At 39.8% G+C, this 17,329-nt stretch overlaps 1 protein-coding gene across 1 annotated transcript in view; it reads right to left on the bottom strand.

Annotated features, from left to right (window-relative positions):
* LOC126267532 (uncharacterized) overlaps positions 1-17,329 on the bottom strand; it is a 306,885-nt gene that overhangs the window by 98,911 nt on the left and 190,645 nt on the right. The window contains exon 2 of the mRNA XM_049972833.1: positions 2,483-2,611. Within this exon, the coding sequence (XP_049828790.1) occupies positions 2,483-2,611 (129 nt within the window). The remainder of the gene's footprint in view (positions 1-2,482; positions 2,612-17,329) is intronic.

Raw genomic sequence — 17,329 nt, 5'->3', positions numbered from 1 at the left:
CGCAATAGGCTACAATCCGACTTTTATCAAAGTCGGAAACGTGATGGTAGGCATTTCTCCCCCTTACAAGAGGCATTACAACAACGTTTCACCAGGCAACGCCGGTCAACTGCTGTCTGTGTATGAGAAATCGGTTAGTAACTTTTCTCATGCCAGCACGTTGTAGGTGTCGCCACCGGCGCCAGCCTTGTGTGAATGCTCTGTAAAGCTACTCGTTTGCATATCACAGCATCTTTTTCCTGTCGGTTAAATTTCGCGTCTGTAACACGTCATCTTCATGGTGTAGCAATTTTAATGGCCAGTAGTGTACATACGAACTCCGCAAGCCACTACACGGTGCATGCGGAGGGCACCTTGTACCCCCGTTATTCATTCTCTTTCTTGCTCCATTCGCAACGAATCGATGAAAAAGTGACTGTCCATTTGCTTCCATACGAGTCCACGTTTCTTTTATCTTGCCTTTACGGTGCTTCGGCGCGATGTGTGTTAGCGTTATTAGAATCGTTCTGCAGCCCATCGCAGATGCCGGTTCTCAAACTTTTTCAATAGTGACACGCAAAAAGAATGTCGTCTTCTCTCAAGGGATTTCAAGTGAATCACAAAGCATATCCGTAACGTTCGCATGCTGACCGAACCAACCGGTAACAAATCTAAAAACTCGCGCCTAAATTGCTTCGATGTCTTAAAACCCGATCTGGTGAGGACTTCACTCTGTCAGCGTTCGGAAATGGTCGTCCAAGTGTTCTGTACGCAATCTCCTTTACAGATAAGCTACATTTTCCTAGAATTCTCCGAATAAACCAAAGTCGACCATTTGCCTTCCCTCAAAGGATCTCGTGTGCTTGTTAGTTAGATATTTTGCTACATATTCCATAGTTCATTTGAACGATCCTTTTATAGAATTGTGGAACGAGTTAGTTTACAGGATGCGTGTGCATGTTTAGTGTTAATATTAAGGAACACATTTTTCAACCCCACTCATGCTATACAAATAAAAACTAGTTTTTAAATTTTTTTTACAGGTTCCTAGTTGTTAAACAGGAATTCGTCCATGCGATAGAACTAGTTGCCTGGGAGAAATGATTTTAGGTTATATTTAAAACTTGTTTTGCTATGTGTCAGACATTTTATGCTACTGGGCAAATGATCATAAATTTTTGTCACTGCACGTTGAACTCTTCTCTGAGCCACTGACAACTAGGTCATTTTGCCAATACTATTGTAGGTATTGACATCACTGTTTTTCTGTAACTGTGATGCAATATTTACGATAAATTTCATTAGCGAACGTAAGTATTGTGACGATGTAGTTAAAATGCCTAGCTTCTTGAGGAGGTACCTACGTGGCCTCCGTGGATGAATAGTACATCTTATTCTTACTGATCGCTTGCTTTTATGGAATCAGTGCTTTCTTTCTAAGTGATGAGTCAACCCAGAAAATTACTTCGTAAGACATTATTGAGTGTAAATATGCAAAATATGTCAAGAGATTAATTCGTTTTCAAGACTAACAATTATACAAATAGCAAAAGTAACTGAATGATTGTTTGAGAAACTCCGTAATATTTTTCTTCCAGGAAAAGTGTTCATGAATATGTACCTCCAAAAATTTGGAGCATTCTACTCTTTTTACTGGCTGATGTTTATGTGCTTCAGCAATTGTTGCTACGGTTGTCGTCAGAATTGAATATAGTGTGTTTCCTCAAACTTAAGCGAGAGTCAATTTTCAGAGAACCACATAACTCTTTCAAAATCATCATTAATTATCCCTTCTGTTGCTTAATCTCTAACGGTATTTATTATAACACTGGTATCGTCTCCAAAAAGTACAAATTCTGCTTGTTAAATGTCAAGTGGGGGGTCATCTTCTTGTTCCATTTCATGTCTCTTTCCAACGTTGTGCCTAGATATTTAATGCACTCTACTGCGTCACGTAGGCCATCACTAATACTGCTTTCGAACATTATAGTCGGCCTGTGTAGACGAACGGCTCTAGGCGCTTCAGTTTGCGACCGCTACGGTCGCAGCTTCGAATCCTGCCTCGGGCATAGATGTGTATGATGTCCTTAGGCTAGTTAGGTTTAAGTAGTTCTAAGTTCTAGGGGACTGATGACCTCAGTGCTAAGTCCCATAGTGCTCAGAGCCATTTGAGCCATTTTGACCATTACAAGATTGTTTTTTCTACTCACCTACAGTAACTTACAATTTCCTACATTTACATCCTGTCATCATGTATCCTACTGCAGTAACTCGGGTCGACACCAACAAAGCTAGCAGAAGAAACTTGAAAACGCCAAGTAATCATTGATGAATGGTTGGGGATTTGTGCAGAAGTGTATGACGCAAATTGTGTCCACCTATGCAGTGGCGCCTGTCAATAACAGCAAAATGGTTTGCTGACGAACGGATTTTTATTTAGGAATTTTCTGTTGCTCGCGCTCTACTTAGGCAGCGACAGCGCCCTTGTGCGTGCAATACTCACTTGCGACACGCGGACACTTGCGACCCTGTACGGCCGGAGAGGCGTCGTGCACGCACACGCAGAGCGACGTGCTGTTGGGGAAATGTCTGCACGCCGCCTCTGGCCCGCACGGCGGCGCGCACTTGCTGCCTGTAACAACGGAAAACACTTGAGTTATCCAGGGCGGTTCCGCTCAGGTGTTAAGGACAAAATATGCCAAACAAACAACAGTCATTGGCGAGAGAAATACAACTACAACTTGGTAGCGATAGCACACAATCCACTGGTCACTAGAAGGCGGCTTGAATGTGCGAGTGGAGTTAGCGAAACGAGTGTGATTCGAATACCAATTCCAGTGCGTTTCATCCTTTCCACATTACGCTCTATCAACAGCTCAGTGACAGTGATCTTCAAAGTCGTTGCAAGTCTCCGAATGGAGTCTACGAAAACTTCTAAATGACGCACCATGCACTACTGCTCAGCTGAAAATCCGCGCCGGCCGAGAGATCTGTGTAAACGGCGACCTTGATCTGTCAACATTTTCTGGGGCCTATTTGAGAATCGTGGCGTTGGTTGTTACATTCTTGAAACTCTGAATAGCCACAAGTATCTGGCGATAAATGGATCGCTCGTTCGGTAGACATGAAATAGCCTGTACCTTTACCAAACGTAATACCTACGGCCTTTTATCTGCGGGAAAGACTAAAATTTGAGGTTACTTCCGATGACATGGAACATCCAACGTGCAGCAGTCACTGCGCGAAATCGCTTTACTGCATGGTCAGTGCTCAAGGTCAACACTTCAATTGCCTAATATGATAGTGATAATAATAAACACTTGAACTTTACCTGGGTTCCGTGGTTACTTATAAAATGTACAGCAGTGTGAATGTGTGAAGAACCTCTTGTGATGGGGGGACAGTGGTTTGGTGTGCCGTTATCTCTATGAAGTTCTCTACAAAGGCTTTTCTCACTACTACAGAAAAAAAGTATTCTGTTTCATAATGAAAAGTGAAACGTATTGCAATTTGAAAGCTCTACAATAAACTATAACCACCGAAAATATTCAGAACGAGTGCGGTAAATATATCCAAGGGCGGTTTTCACTTAATTGTAGAGGACGATATGGCTCCTCTTGATGCAATAAACGTGGACTTAAACCATTTTAATATTACCGATTAAGGTACTACACAAAATTGTTGACCAAGTTTTTATTTTACGATAAAAATAGACTGAAGGAATAAAATTGGAACACCAAGGAGGAGTTGTGTGACATAAAAGAAAGGCGGTAGACGTGTATCTACATCTGGAAGATCAGGTCTATTGAAATTTCTAGCCAGTCGCATAAGAGCGGCGCTAGTAGTGCCGTTATGAGTATGAAAATAAGGTTTGCTTTAAATACGTGCTATAACGGCCTTGAGCGATAGTTACCTTTGACACTGGAGGTATTGGTTGATATTAGTCAATAATGTCTTCAAGGCGACAAAGACGCCATTATCAGTACTTCACTTAGTTTGAACCACGTCGTGCAACAGGGCTCTGAGAAGGTGGGCGTTCCTTCTGCGATAATGCAGAAAGACTTGGCAGGAATGTAGCCATTGTACACGATTGCTGGCAGCGGTGGTCACACTAATGTGCGCCGCAAGATTGGGCTCCGGACGATCCCACGGCACTACCGAGGAGGAAGACACCGCATTCGGTGCTTGGCTCTGGCGCGTCGTCCTGCATCTGCAGTAGCAATTTGAGCAGCAGTTGGCACCACAGTGACCGAACGAACTGTTACAAATCTGTTACCTCAAGGACAGCTTCGACTCAGACGCTCTGGAACCTGCATTCCACTGTCTCCAGACCACCGCCATTTCCGACTTTATTGATGTCGAGCGAGAACTCAGTGGAGAGCTGGGTGGAGGTCCGTTTGTTTTCTGATAGGAGCTGGATCTGCCTCGGCGGCAATGATGGCCGCGTGTTGGTTAGAAGGAGACCTGCAATCACCTTTGTGTGCAAGGTAGACGCATTGGACCTACACCTGGAGTTAAGGTCTGTGGTGCGATTTCGTATGACAGCAGGTGCACTCTCGTGGTTATCCGACACACTCTGACTGCAAATTTGTATCTCAGTCTGGTGATTTGACCTGTTGCTCTGCCATTCGTGAACAGCATTCCAGGGGGTGTTTTCTAACACTATAACGCTCACCCACATGTCCAACATGCCTTACAGAGTGTGGATACGTTGCCTTGGCCTGCTCGACCACCAGATCTGTCTCCATTAGAGCACATATGGATCATAATCTAAGAACAACTCCAGCGGCATCCACAAATAGCATTAACTGTCCCTGTATAGACCGACAAAGTGCAACAGGCAGGGAACTCCGTCGCACAAACTAATATCCGGTACTTGTACAACATAATGCATGGATGTTTGCATGTTTCCAGCCAGTATTCTGACGATCGCACCAGCATTCCACGTTTACAATGGCTTATCTCGTGCTTACATCATCGTGTGATCTGGCAGTGTTAATCACTAAAATACATTATCTAGTCTAATGTATTCCCGAAAGCCGGCCGCGGTGGTCTCGCGGTTCTAGGCGCGCAGTCCGGAACCGTGCAACTGCTACAGTCGCAGGTTCGAATCCTGCCTCGGGCATGGATGTGTGTGATGTCCGTAGGTTAGTTAGGTTTAAGTAGTTCTAAGTTCTAGGGGACTAATGACCACAGCAGTTGAGTCCCATAGCGCTCAGAGCCATTTGAACCATATTCCCGAAAGTTCCTTACTGTACTTTAACTATTTTTTGGTGTTACGATTTGTGTGCCAATGTATATATGTGTTGACATGCTGACTTGGTTTCTGTGATGTGAAGCTGAAGATGAACATGTTTAGCGATAACAGTCTAACAGATTAAAATGTTGTTATAAAAATCTTATGGTACCAATGTCGCTTTTAGTCATACGAAAGGAAGTACCTGAAAAAAAAGCAGTTAGTACCTTTTCCTCTAGCTTCACAACGTTTGGAAGAAGCACCTTAATAACAGCACATTGAACGAGTTTACAAAGGTCTTGCAGTTGAGCAGACTCGTACTCGGAACTTGGGTTCTGTGGACGACGTCCTTGCCAACTGGGAAAGCGTCACGCGTACCCCGGCCTCAGAGATTTACGTCAATCAGTACTTACCTCCGACTTAAATCACTCTTACAAACTTCCAATGGCCTTTGAAATGAATAATTAAGGTATTTAAAACTTTACGAATGTGGTGATTTTTCAAACTGTCGGCTGTGCAGTCGCCGTTACTGAGTAAAGGCATCTGGTAACCGTAAATGGCTGGAAGAGAGGCCACTTGATAAGTGAAGTAATACTGGGAGAAGGAGGTTGATGACAGTGAAAGAAGGCTACACTGAGTCACAGCTCCAGAGATTGCGCCAAAGAGTATTATTCAGCCGCCTCCACTGGCAGTTGTCGCTGAGAAGTTGGTGAGGGCAGTACTAGTTCTGAGGTAGGCGTGATCTGTGCTTGTTGAGAGGTCGATAGAGTACTAGTTGTTCTGTTAGGCAAGACACCATATGTTATTCTATTGGGGATGTTGTAATGATCAAAGTGTATTTTTCGTCAATATATATGAAAGTAAAGAAATTTCTTTATTTTTTAGACGTTCTAAATAACAATGCCTCTTGGTCACAAGTTCAGTCAACAAAGCATCTGGCTCGTGTTCATGTATTATAGTGTAATTCTGGTTTCTATGTGCAATCATAGTATTTTTGTTTTTTTTAATTACTTCAGTGTAAATAGCGTTCAAAGTATCTTGTCGTATTGAGGAAGAACCGTGCCAGATGTGTACGTTGAACTACACTTCCACACCCAGAACAGTTACATTTGTGCTTTGTTGTTTCGTAGCTTTCATAGTTGCTGGGGACTTAATTAATTGTGTGAACTGAAATTTCCTTTCATTCTTTGTTGCTATTCTCTGCAGTCAGATTGCATACTAATATTATTCAGGGCCAACCGGTTACGAGACTGCGTAACCGGACAAGCAGCGACAAAAAATTAAAAATATTAGCATTCAGTTTAATTGAGCCCCCATGCACGTGGCGACCGCTACTTCGGATCGTTCCTTGGAATTCTTTTGATAGTAAAAATAGCAAACAGTAGTATTGTTGTGGTAATTTGTAGTTTAGTAATTGTAGTTTATACTGCATGTAGAAATTTTGTGATTGAACAATAGTAGTTGCCTTGTCTTTCTTCTAATGGTATTTTTGCAGAATTTAATTTTTGATGTCTTGTATACGGGTTTGACAATTTTGTTCAACTATGAAGATTTTAATTGTTCGTTAGGCGTGTTTGTCGGGAAGCATTTCGTGTGAATGGTATTGTTGGTGAAAGTGTTATATTGTGTGTAATTTTCCTATAGTAACGAGTTTTGTATGTTTTGTAATGATTACGCGATCGATGAAAAAGGCAAAAATGATGGATAGTCAGAATGACGAAAATGTTAACATGGCGAACTCGCCAACACAGCAGAACAATATGATGAATAATGAACTAGAAAACAATTTAATGAGCAGAGAAAATAGTCCGGAACCAGTTCAAAGTTTTTCACAATCGGAAAATTTTCAGAATATGAGATTAACGATAGAAGATTCTGGAATAGTATCGAACACCGATAGCTTTACGGCAATGCCGATGGAAGTTAGTTATACGGGAAATTTTAGGGGCGAAAATAATTTTGAACCATTTAATATGGAGCAGTTGATGGGTGCTATATTAAATTTGACAACACGGTTAGAAAATGATATGGGAACAATGGAAACACGGTTGGACTCACGAATAGGGACATGTTTAAAAAACATGAAAGATGAATTAAAGAAAGAAATTACAGAAGAATTACAACCGATTTTGAATGCTCACGATAATAGATTAATTTTAATAGAAATCAGACAAAAGGAACATGATAGAGAACAGGAAGAAAGAGATCGCGTGATAGTACAAAAATTTCAGACTTAAATTTACAACGCGCACACGATAAGGAAGTAATATTAGAAAGACTCGAGAAATATGTACCAAATGAAAAAATAAATAACCTAACACAACAATGTGAACAGTTAACTACTAAATGTATCAATACTGAAGTCCGAGCCGCGACACTTACGGAAGACGTATATAAACAGAAAGAACAAATAGGTGACTTCTCGGAAAGAGTTGAAGAGAGTTCAGATAAATTGACAAGTCTTAGTTTAAATGGGGACAGAGATTCAGATGATACAGCTCCATTGCCATTTGCAGAAACCGAAGAGTACCAGATCATAAATAAACATGTTGAAAATCAGGGAAAATTTAAAGAACGCGTTAAAAGGGAATTTGAGGCGTTACGAAAGCAAGTCAAACAAACTGAAGGCGAAATCTTAGGAAAAGACAGCAGAAGAAATTTAGAATCATAGATAGCAGAGGGCTTTGAAGAAAATAATTTACTTCATTTACGAGAAGCAGCAAGAGAGCGCCAGGCGCGCTAACTTTACAATAATCGACATTGGGACTGGGACAGACGCGGTAGGTCTTTGTCGCCACGAGGCGAAAACTTTGACTATATACACTTTTTAAATGTTTGGAAATTTAAGATCTTTCGCAATTCTAAGAATGACATACATACATGTTCTTGATTAGGTCAGTTTATGTACGCACTTCCATCAAATAGGCCACTAAGTCACAAACTGGAATTTATGTGCGGCCATTAAGTCCTCAGGGGATTCGCTACACTAAGTGAATATGTGACGTAGCGTGCACAGGGCCCCGAGCTGTAGTGGTGCTATTTTCCTTTTAGTTTTCTGCACCGCTGCCTACTCTTTTACTATTCTTTGTATCTATCAAAACCACTCTTGAACTATCAATCTATCTAGAGAGTAGATAAAGAATAACCGGATATGAATATTTTACCCAAAAGTGATTTCTGAAATTACCATTTGGACTTATTGTATCTTCATCAGCATTCATTCGTAGTTTAAACGAAATTTTACCTGTTTATCTTCGTGACAATATTACTTCATATGTTGACGATATTCTTATTGCTAAACGTTCTTGGAGTGAGCACAACAAAATTTTGGATTCATTATTACGTATTTTTGCAAGAGTCGGCATTACAGTGAACTTGGAAAAATCCGAATTTGGTCGTTCTCAGGTAAAATTTCTTGGTCATATTATTTCTACAGAAGATATTCTTCCTGATCCAGAGAAACTAGACGCTATTCGTAATTATGCTGTTCCTACTACAAAACGTGATGTTCATAGTTTCCTTGGTGTCTGTAATTTTCTTAGACGCTTTGTTAGATTGGACAATTTGGCCACACCTTGTTTGTGTGAACTATCTGGAAAGAATTCTAATTGGTTGTGGGATGAGGAAGCTCAATCAGAATTTGAACAACTTCGTGATGCTTTAGTTGCTGCTCCACTTCTTTCACATCCGGATTTATCTAAAGATTTTTGTTTAGCGACGGACTCATCAGACAAAGGCCTAGGTGCACACTTATTTCAAGAGATAGAAGAAAACGGCGTTGTAGTACAGAAAAGTATTGCATTTGGAAGTCGGGTTCTCTCTCAATCAGAAAAGAATTATTCGATTAGGGAACTTGAAGCCTTGGCTGTCGTTTGGGCCTTTACAAAACTTCGCATGTTTCTGTATGGCAGACATACTAAGGTTTACACTGATCATCGAGCTCTGGAATTTCTTATGTCCACAAAATTAACCCATGGAAGATTGTCACAATGGGCGCTGTATGTACAGGAATTTGATTTTAGTATTGTTTGCATACAGGGTTCTTCAAATTTTATTGCTGATGCTTTATCACGTGCACTTATGGGTTTGAAACAGTGCTGAGGAGGACTGCAAAGAAAACAATTATCGTTTGATGTATATTCAAGGTGTTGCGTTTGAAAATTTTATTTCGTCTTCGCTCCAGGACATCGCTAAGGAGCAAAATAAGGATCCAATCTGGAAGGACATTAAAGATAAGTGGAGGAGAAAGGAAAGCGTACCGATTAGACAGTATTATTTAGTTCTCAATGATATTCTTTTTAAACGAAAATCGGTCAACAACTCTGTTTGGTAAGTTTGCATTCCTGATGAGTGGGTTAATAAATTGATTTGGTATACACATTTCAGTTATGCACACTTTTGTCCCAGAAAATGCTTTCATAATTTACGAGATAATTGCTACTTCAGTAATATGGAAAAACGTATTCGATCTGTTCTTGCCAAATGCAAATTATGTCAAAAGGCTAAGCCGCCAATTATTTCTCACAGAGCACCGTTGTTTCCTATCATTCCAGCGAAATTAAAGGACATGGCTGCAGTCGATTTGTTCGGTCCAGTGGTTCGTTCTACTAATGGTTTTGCGTACATTTTGGTAGCAGTGGAATTGACATCAAAATGTGTGTTTTACACCTTTACGCAAAGCAACAGCTCGTTCAGTATCTAATGCTTTCATCAAACATTTTCTTAAAGAAGTAGGACATATTGATAAGGTTATATCAGATAACGGATCACAGTTTCGCTCTAAAATTTGGCTTCGTACTCTACGGCGTCGTAAGATTAAACCAGTTTTCATTTCACTTTTTCACCGTCAATCTAACGCTTCAGGGAGATGGATGAAGGAAATCAATAAATTGTGTCGACTTTGTCATCAGAATCACAAAACGTAGGATCAGTATCTTCATATTTTTCAAAATATTCTGAATGAACTCCCTAATGATTCAACTTCTTTAACGTCTATATTGATATTAAAAAATAAAGCACCGACAAATCGCATTTCTGAAATCGTCTCTTTTCCGCCTTCACGGAAACAACAGCATTCTGAAGTTGTCAATCTGGATCTACAAAATATTGCATCTGTGGCTCCTAGAAGAGAGAAATCAGCTAAACGTCCTGGTCGTTTAAAAACCTTGTCAGTTGGTCAAAAGGTCTTAATAAAGTCTCATCGTTTGTCTCACAAAGGAAAAGGCTTGTGTCGCAAATTTTTTCTGCTTTATAACGGTCCATATAGAATTCGCAAAATTATTCATGTCGAATTAGAAACTCTTAAATCTCGGCGCTCTAAGGGAGTACATCATATATCGAACGTTAAAATTTTTGTGGAATGACATACTTTTGAGAAATTAACAGGAGAGTACAAGGGTACCGCGCCTCGTTCCGGCGGCGGCACATACTCAAAGCAACAGTCAAGTCTGCGCGCCGCACAAGGCAGTCGTTGACCGCAAACAATTACTTCCTACGTCACGCGTACCTCCAGCTGATCGAGCGCTCAGTGTGAATGCACTGACAGCCGTAAACAAATACACAGTCTAATTTATCCGAATAAATTCAGTATAAAGCTATAGTGACTTGATGAATTATGTTATTAACGTTCAGTATTTTTCAGGATACGGTTGTACAAAATATTTAAGAACTTCAGGTAAATTTTGTGTGTGTCCGATGATAAGAGGACTTGCGATCGAGAAAATTTCAGTAAGAATGTCATTTTGAAGAAGAAAGTAATAAACTAAAAAGGTAACTATTAATTGAGTTTCTTTTTCAGGAAACATATTTCCACTTAGGTACGTACTTTAGACGTAATTTGCTGCTCGCGATTGCGTGATTTATACTTTGTGTTAACCGATTTTGACAATGATTGATTAATGAACAGGGTTGTTAATTATGTATATTATGCATCGCTTGGCTGCTATGCTTTTTCACTGATGTCACTTTTTTTATTATGTGCCCGCTGTACTTAGTTATTTAAATTATAATTGTCACCTGATTAGTCATGCTGATATGGTTATGTATGTAAGTCATACTTTATGATTTATCTGCTTGTGCCTTCATGTTTACTTATTAAGATTACATATGAACATTTACTTGCTTATGCTGATATGATGCTAATGACCTGTTTATTATGTAACATATATATTTGCTGCTTTGCGTATGGATTGTATATTTACACATTTCTGTTTTGTTGTCATAAATACTCTTTAATTTGGTATATAAAAGTGCTCATATATGGTGTACGAACGTGGAGTTTAGGCCACACTGTGGTATTAATTATAAATTGTTCGCTTGGCAGAGCCTCGTTATAGGGATTGTGTTACATCCACTTGTTGACATTCTGTTCTCTACTGGTATATTTACTCGCTATTGCATGTTTTGCTTACTCTCAGTGCCTTATATTTTAAGATAAGAAAATGAACTGCTATAATTCTACGAACGACATTGGTACAAGAAACTTCATTGAAGTCACATGAGCTGGAGGTTTTATGGGAGCTGTACAAATTTATGCTAATAGGAAGGGAGCTAACGACATGAAATACCAACACTAGGTTTAGACCACTGACAGTTATTACACTGCATTCTTCGTGAGCAATTGAAATAGCAAGTGACACTTGACACAAGAAATACTCCACATGTTTGCTTCTTTTTTGCTCTGATCCTTGAAGTGGTGTACACACTGTGAAATATTACGATCATTCACACTCCGTACTCGTACATACTTACTGAAAGTTATTCAAACTAAAAGCTGTTAGAGGTCATGTATGCATTTCTTTTATTTAATGATGGACAAGGTAACCAAAATGTATTTTATAATTCATAATGAGTAGAAGCTTTGGGTCAGATGGATTACACAGAGGTTGTGTGTGGACGTTGTGTCTTCGGATTGTATGGGATGATGAACTGAAGCTTGCACTAGGATTTTATCTGTACTTGTTCGAGGAAACTGACTAGAGGAAAGAGTTGTTACAGAAGTGAAATGATATTGGTGATATGGTTTATATGTGTTAACGTATTGAAGAGATATTGAGATTGTGTGTTGTTGATTATTGGAGTTTTGGTGGACAAGAGAAAGAAAGTGAGGAGCATTTTTTTTTATTTTTCTTTTGGTTTATGTGGAACAAGGAGGATGAAGATGGCAGACTAGAACACTCAAATAGAAGAAATATTGTCTACACACACACACACACACACACACACACTTTGTTAAATCAATAAGCAGTATATACTTTTTTTTGGAGAGATGAATTAATTGCATATCTTGGCACACTGACAGTTGTTCAGCAACCGTAAATTTTGATTTGGCTTGGCAAACATTGGTCTTGACATGATGACTATGACGTTGACTAACTATTATTGACTGTTATACACTGTTGCCACTACTACTTTATACACAAGTTGAACGTCAAATTTTGACAGAATTGCATTTACACAGTTAACACTATTCAGTTACACACTAGTACTTAAATGTGGATGAAAGATGAGTGAGTGTGTTTTGTGTGTGTTCCTTTCCTAATCCCAAATAATTGGTAACGACCTATCTCCTAAATATTATTTTACTTGTTTGTTGTGGCTTGCACTGACACCCATAAATATTATAGGTTTACTGATATTTGTGTATTTGTAATAGTTAACATGACAATTATCTGATATCATTTGTGTGTTTATTATAATTTGTATGTTTAGTGTAAGAGCATTGATAATAAGTTTGTAAAAGCAATTGTGTGTGCATTCAAACTGTTGTTCGTGCTTACATGTATTAACATTGGTGGGTGCCACTTGGAAATGTTTAATTTCTGCTAATGACTCTGATGAACTGTCTGATTAGTGATAGTGAGTATTATGGACTGTCACCTGCACCTGCTCAACATTGCCGGGTGCCACTGATGCAACTGCTTCTACTGAAATGATGTCACTTGTTGGTGTCTGCACCTGCTCAACATTGCTGGGTGCCACTGATGGAACTGCTGCTACTAAGATAATGTCACTTGATGTTGTCTGCGCCTGCTCGCCATTTCTGGGTGCCACTGTTGGAGCTGTTTAAATACTGTTGATGAAATGTTATGAGACTGCTATTTGCACCTGTTGACCATTGCTGGGTGCTACTGCTGGAACTGTCAAGTACTCTGAGGAGTCCTACTTGTTTATTGAACTATTGGAAAGATGTTATGCAAATATTTGTATAAACTGATTTTTTTGTGTGTTTACTGTTTATGAAATGTTATGAGACTCTTACCTGCACCTATTCATCATTGCTGGTGCCATTGATTGAATTATACTTGTGTAAACTATTATGTAAAATCACATGTATGCAAGCATTTGTGTTCCTTGCTTATTTTATTTATTAGGTTATTGAAGGATCAGTGCAAAGCCAAAATTTATTTAGTTATGTGGTATTTACTTATTTAATATTATCTTTTATATTTGTCTGTATTTTTTTGGACGAATTTGGTGGTATTTTCACCACCAATTCTAGCCCATGGAGGAGGGGCATATGAAAGGTGGCTACATTGAGTCACTGCGTCAAAGAGTATTATTCAGCCGCCTCCACTGGCAGTTGTCGCTGAGAAGTTGGTGAGGGCAGTAGTAGTTCTGAGGTAGGCTTGATCTGTGCTTGTTGAGACGTCGATAGCGTACTAGTTGTTCTGTTGGGCAGGACACCATATGTTATTCGATTGGGGATGTTGTAATGATCAAAGTGTATTTTTCGTCAATATATTTGAAGGTAAAGAAAATTTGTTTTTTATCCGCCCTAAATAACAATGCCTCTTGGTCACAGGTTCAGTCAACAAAGCATCTGGCTCGTGTTCATGTATTATAGTGTAATTCTGGTTTCTATGTGCAATCATAGTATTTTTGGTTTTTTAAATTACTTCAGTGTAAATGGCGTTCAAAGCATCTTGTCATATTGAGGAAGAACCGTGCCAGATGTGTACGTTGAATCACACTTCCACACCCAGAACACTTACATTTGTGCTTTGTTGTTTCGTAGCTTTCATAGTTGCTTGGGACTTAATTAATTGTGTGAACGGAAATTTCCTTTCATTCTTGTGTTAACGGAAATTTCCTTTCATTCTTTGTTGCTATTCTCTGCAGTCAGATTGCATACTAATATTATTCAGGGCCAACCGGTTACGAGACTGCGTAACCGGACAAGCAGCGACAAAAAATTAAAAATATTAGCATTCAATTTAATTAAGCCCCCTTGCAACAGCTTCAGGGGAGACTTGCAAAAGAAGGTACATGCGGACGCCATGGGGACTAGATCTGGAACTATAATTACAGGAGACATGTATGTGCAGCATAATTATTTAAAACAATCCTTGAAGAAGAATTATTACCATCAACAGACAAAAAACGTTATCTCAGCGAGGGGTGGTATACGAAAGGAAGAGTACGTTTATTATTGTGAACGTAGAAGCCAAATGATCGTAAGTAGGCGAGACCAAAACGCCTTGCCGACATTATAATCAGTAGACAAGATAGCTATTGTGGAACTCTATACAATGCACTTGAAGCGATTGCGAAAAACGACAAAAATCTGATGCGAGTTACTGGACGGGAATAGGACCTCTCATCTTCCCAGATAAAATTCATTGTCAAACGACAGTTTAATGTACCGACGTGTACTACACAATGCGGCCTGTCTAGCCGAATACCGCTTTGTATAAATTGTAACAAGACCCTTGCAAACCTGAAATGCTTTCTTTTCTTTTCTTCTTTCTAATTTACAATAAGTCTTTTTATACGGTCTTGCTTAAAATTTATTTTCTCCTTTTTAATTTGCAATGAATATTTTTTTGATACGTCTTGCTCAAAACACCACGTACGCACTAAGTGGCAAGGCTTCACTAAATTTTAAAGAAATGTAGAAAGAGAAATAATATGTATCATCTCAGACTGAAATAAGACCTATAACAATATGTTAAAATCATAACTAGGAAATTCAAGGGTTTTTTACACAAGTTATGAAACGATGATGTTGAAAACTATAAAACAGTTAGGATAAGTGGGTGTACAAATTCTTTGGAAAAGGTCCAAGACTGTGACTAACACTGAGGTCACTTTAAGAATGAAACTGACACATATTACCACAAATGACAAGGAAGAGGGGTCATTTTCAAAACAGAAGTTGATAAAAAACAGTTTTCGAATTCTCAAGTTAGAAAACAGCATAAAACTTTTGGCTTCACACATTACTGAAAGTGATATTTTAAGACAGCTACATTACGAGAATATCATAAGTAATTTCATTAGTATGAAGTGCAGGTTCGAGCCAATTACCCATCTAGATCATTTGTAATTTTCACCTTAAAGCTAATCGTTTTGGAAACAATTGAATTTGAATTAAATATGAATATAATTTACTTGGTCCCTACATTCGTTTTGTTATCTTGAAATTGGCCTACAAACATATTTTCCTTTCATTTCTAGACTATTTTTAAAACACAAATACTGTTTTACGCACGGACATTGACCTTGTCTTCAGTTTATAAATACACCGCCAGACAAAAAAGTAAATCGCCGAAAAGGGGAGGAGGAAACGATGTGAAGCATTACAAGTTGAGAGGGTATGTGATGTTATTTCAGTGAATACTGAATTGGAAAACACAGCAAAGAACTTGGCAGTATACATCCCCTATACCGTATGACGTTAGATCCCTCTGGCCTGGGTGCATGTACTGATTCGTTTGGGAAGGGTATAACAAATCCGTAGTAGTGTCTCCTGAAGCAAGCTGGCCGCCAACTGCTGTAGCTCGTTTTTGGCATCCTCGATACTGTCACTGGGATGGAGTTGGCTCCCATGACATCCGACCAGCTGCCACGCATTTTCTATCGGGCGAAAATCTGGGGATCTTGCTGGTCACGGGTCTATCTCAACAAGGATGAAATGATAATTAAATAGTCTGTCGACAGGCGTTGATATACATCAACGGGGAAAGTTGAAAATGTGAGCCCCGACCGGGCCTCGGACCCAGGATCTCCTGCTTACATGGCAGACGCTCTGTCCACCGCCACCGAGGGTACAGAGGATAGCGCGACTGCAGGGATTTATCCCTTGCACGCCCCTCGTGAGACCCGCATTCCCAACTTAACGTCCACACACTAGATTCGTAGTGTCCCTGCCCATTACACTCATTACTCGCTGCAGACAATCTTACCGAGTCCCGTAAGAGTTCGGGCAATACGTGTGCATCCAGCACAGAAGGAGGTCAATGGCCGGTTAGCCTTAACTATATGAAGATGGTATCTGTTCTTTCGGACATGTCAAAGAACAGATACCATCTTCATACCTCTCAACAAGGGGCAGACAGTTTATAAAACATGTGCCATGTGTGAACCAGAACTACCTTGTCGATAAGTGGCACCATGATACTGTCGCATGGCAACTAATACGTGAGAACGCAGAATGTGTCTGACGTATTGTTGTGCTATTAGAGTTCTTTCAATCATTAACAGCCACGTATGACCTAAGTCATATGCGTTGGCTTTCCACACCATGGCGCTAGGGGGAACGTCGCTCTGCCGTTTCAAAGCATTCGAAGATTGGCCCACTAGTCGTACCGTGTAATATTCAGAGATGTGGGTCATTCAGATGTGACAGTGGCCCGATGTTGGACGGTATAGAAACACGAGGACAAGTGTACTCATCTAAACGCAGGGCGACGCCATTCAATAACCGTCCACGCTTGTCAGTCGCGACACCACTCCAGACTCATCCGTTTGTGTTGTGGTGTTAACAAAAGCTTACCTTTGGCACGGCAATTACAGTCTCCGACCAATGGTGTGCTGAGTTTCAGGGTGTCTGTTGCGTGTCCCTGGGTGACCGGCGCAGATGTGAAGAAGTTACGATGTACTCAGTCCACAATACGGCGATCCTCGCTTGTTGTGATCAGATGTGGTCTACTGGTACCTTGACGTTGAGTATTATTGTCCTTTTATTTCCATACAGTCCGATATCGGGTCACTGTTTCATCTGAATGACCCACAATTCTCAATATTACACAATTCGACAAGTAGGCAAAATGTATGTCCATAATGAGGACCCTTTCAAACTGACAGATGCTGAAAACAAGTAACCGCCATCTC

This window comes from Schistocerca gregaria, chromosome 4 (genome assembly GCF_023897955.1).
Source record: "Schistocerca gregaria isolate iqSchGreg1 chromosome 4, iqSchGreg1.2, whole genome shotgun sequence".
Classification (NCBI taxonomy): Eukaryota; Metazoa; Arthropoda; class Insecta; order Orthoptera; family Acrididae; genus Schistocerca; species Schistocerca gregaria.
This window is presented reverse-complemented; position numbering and strand designations above follow the sequence as displayed.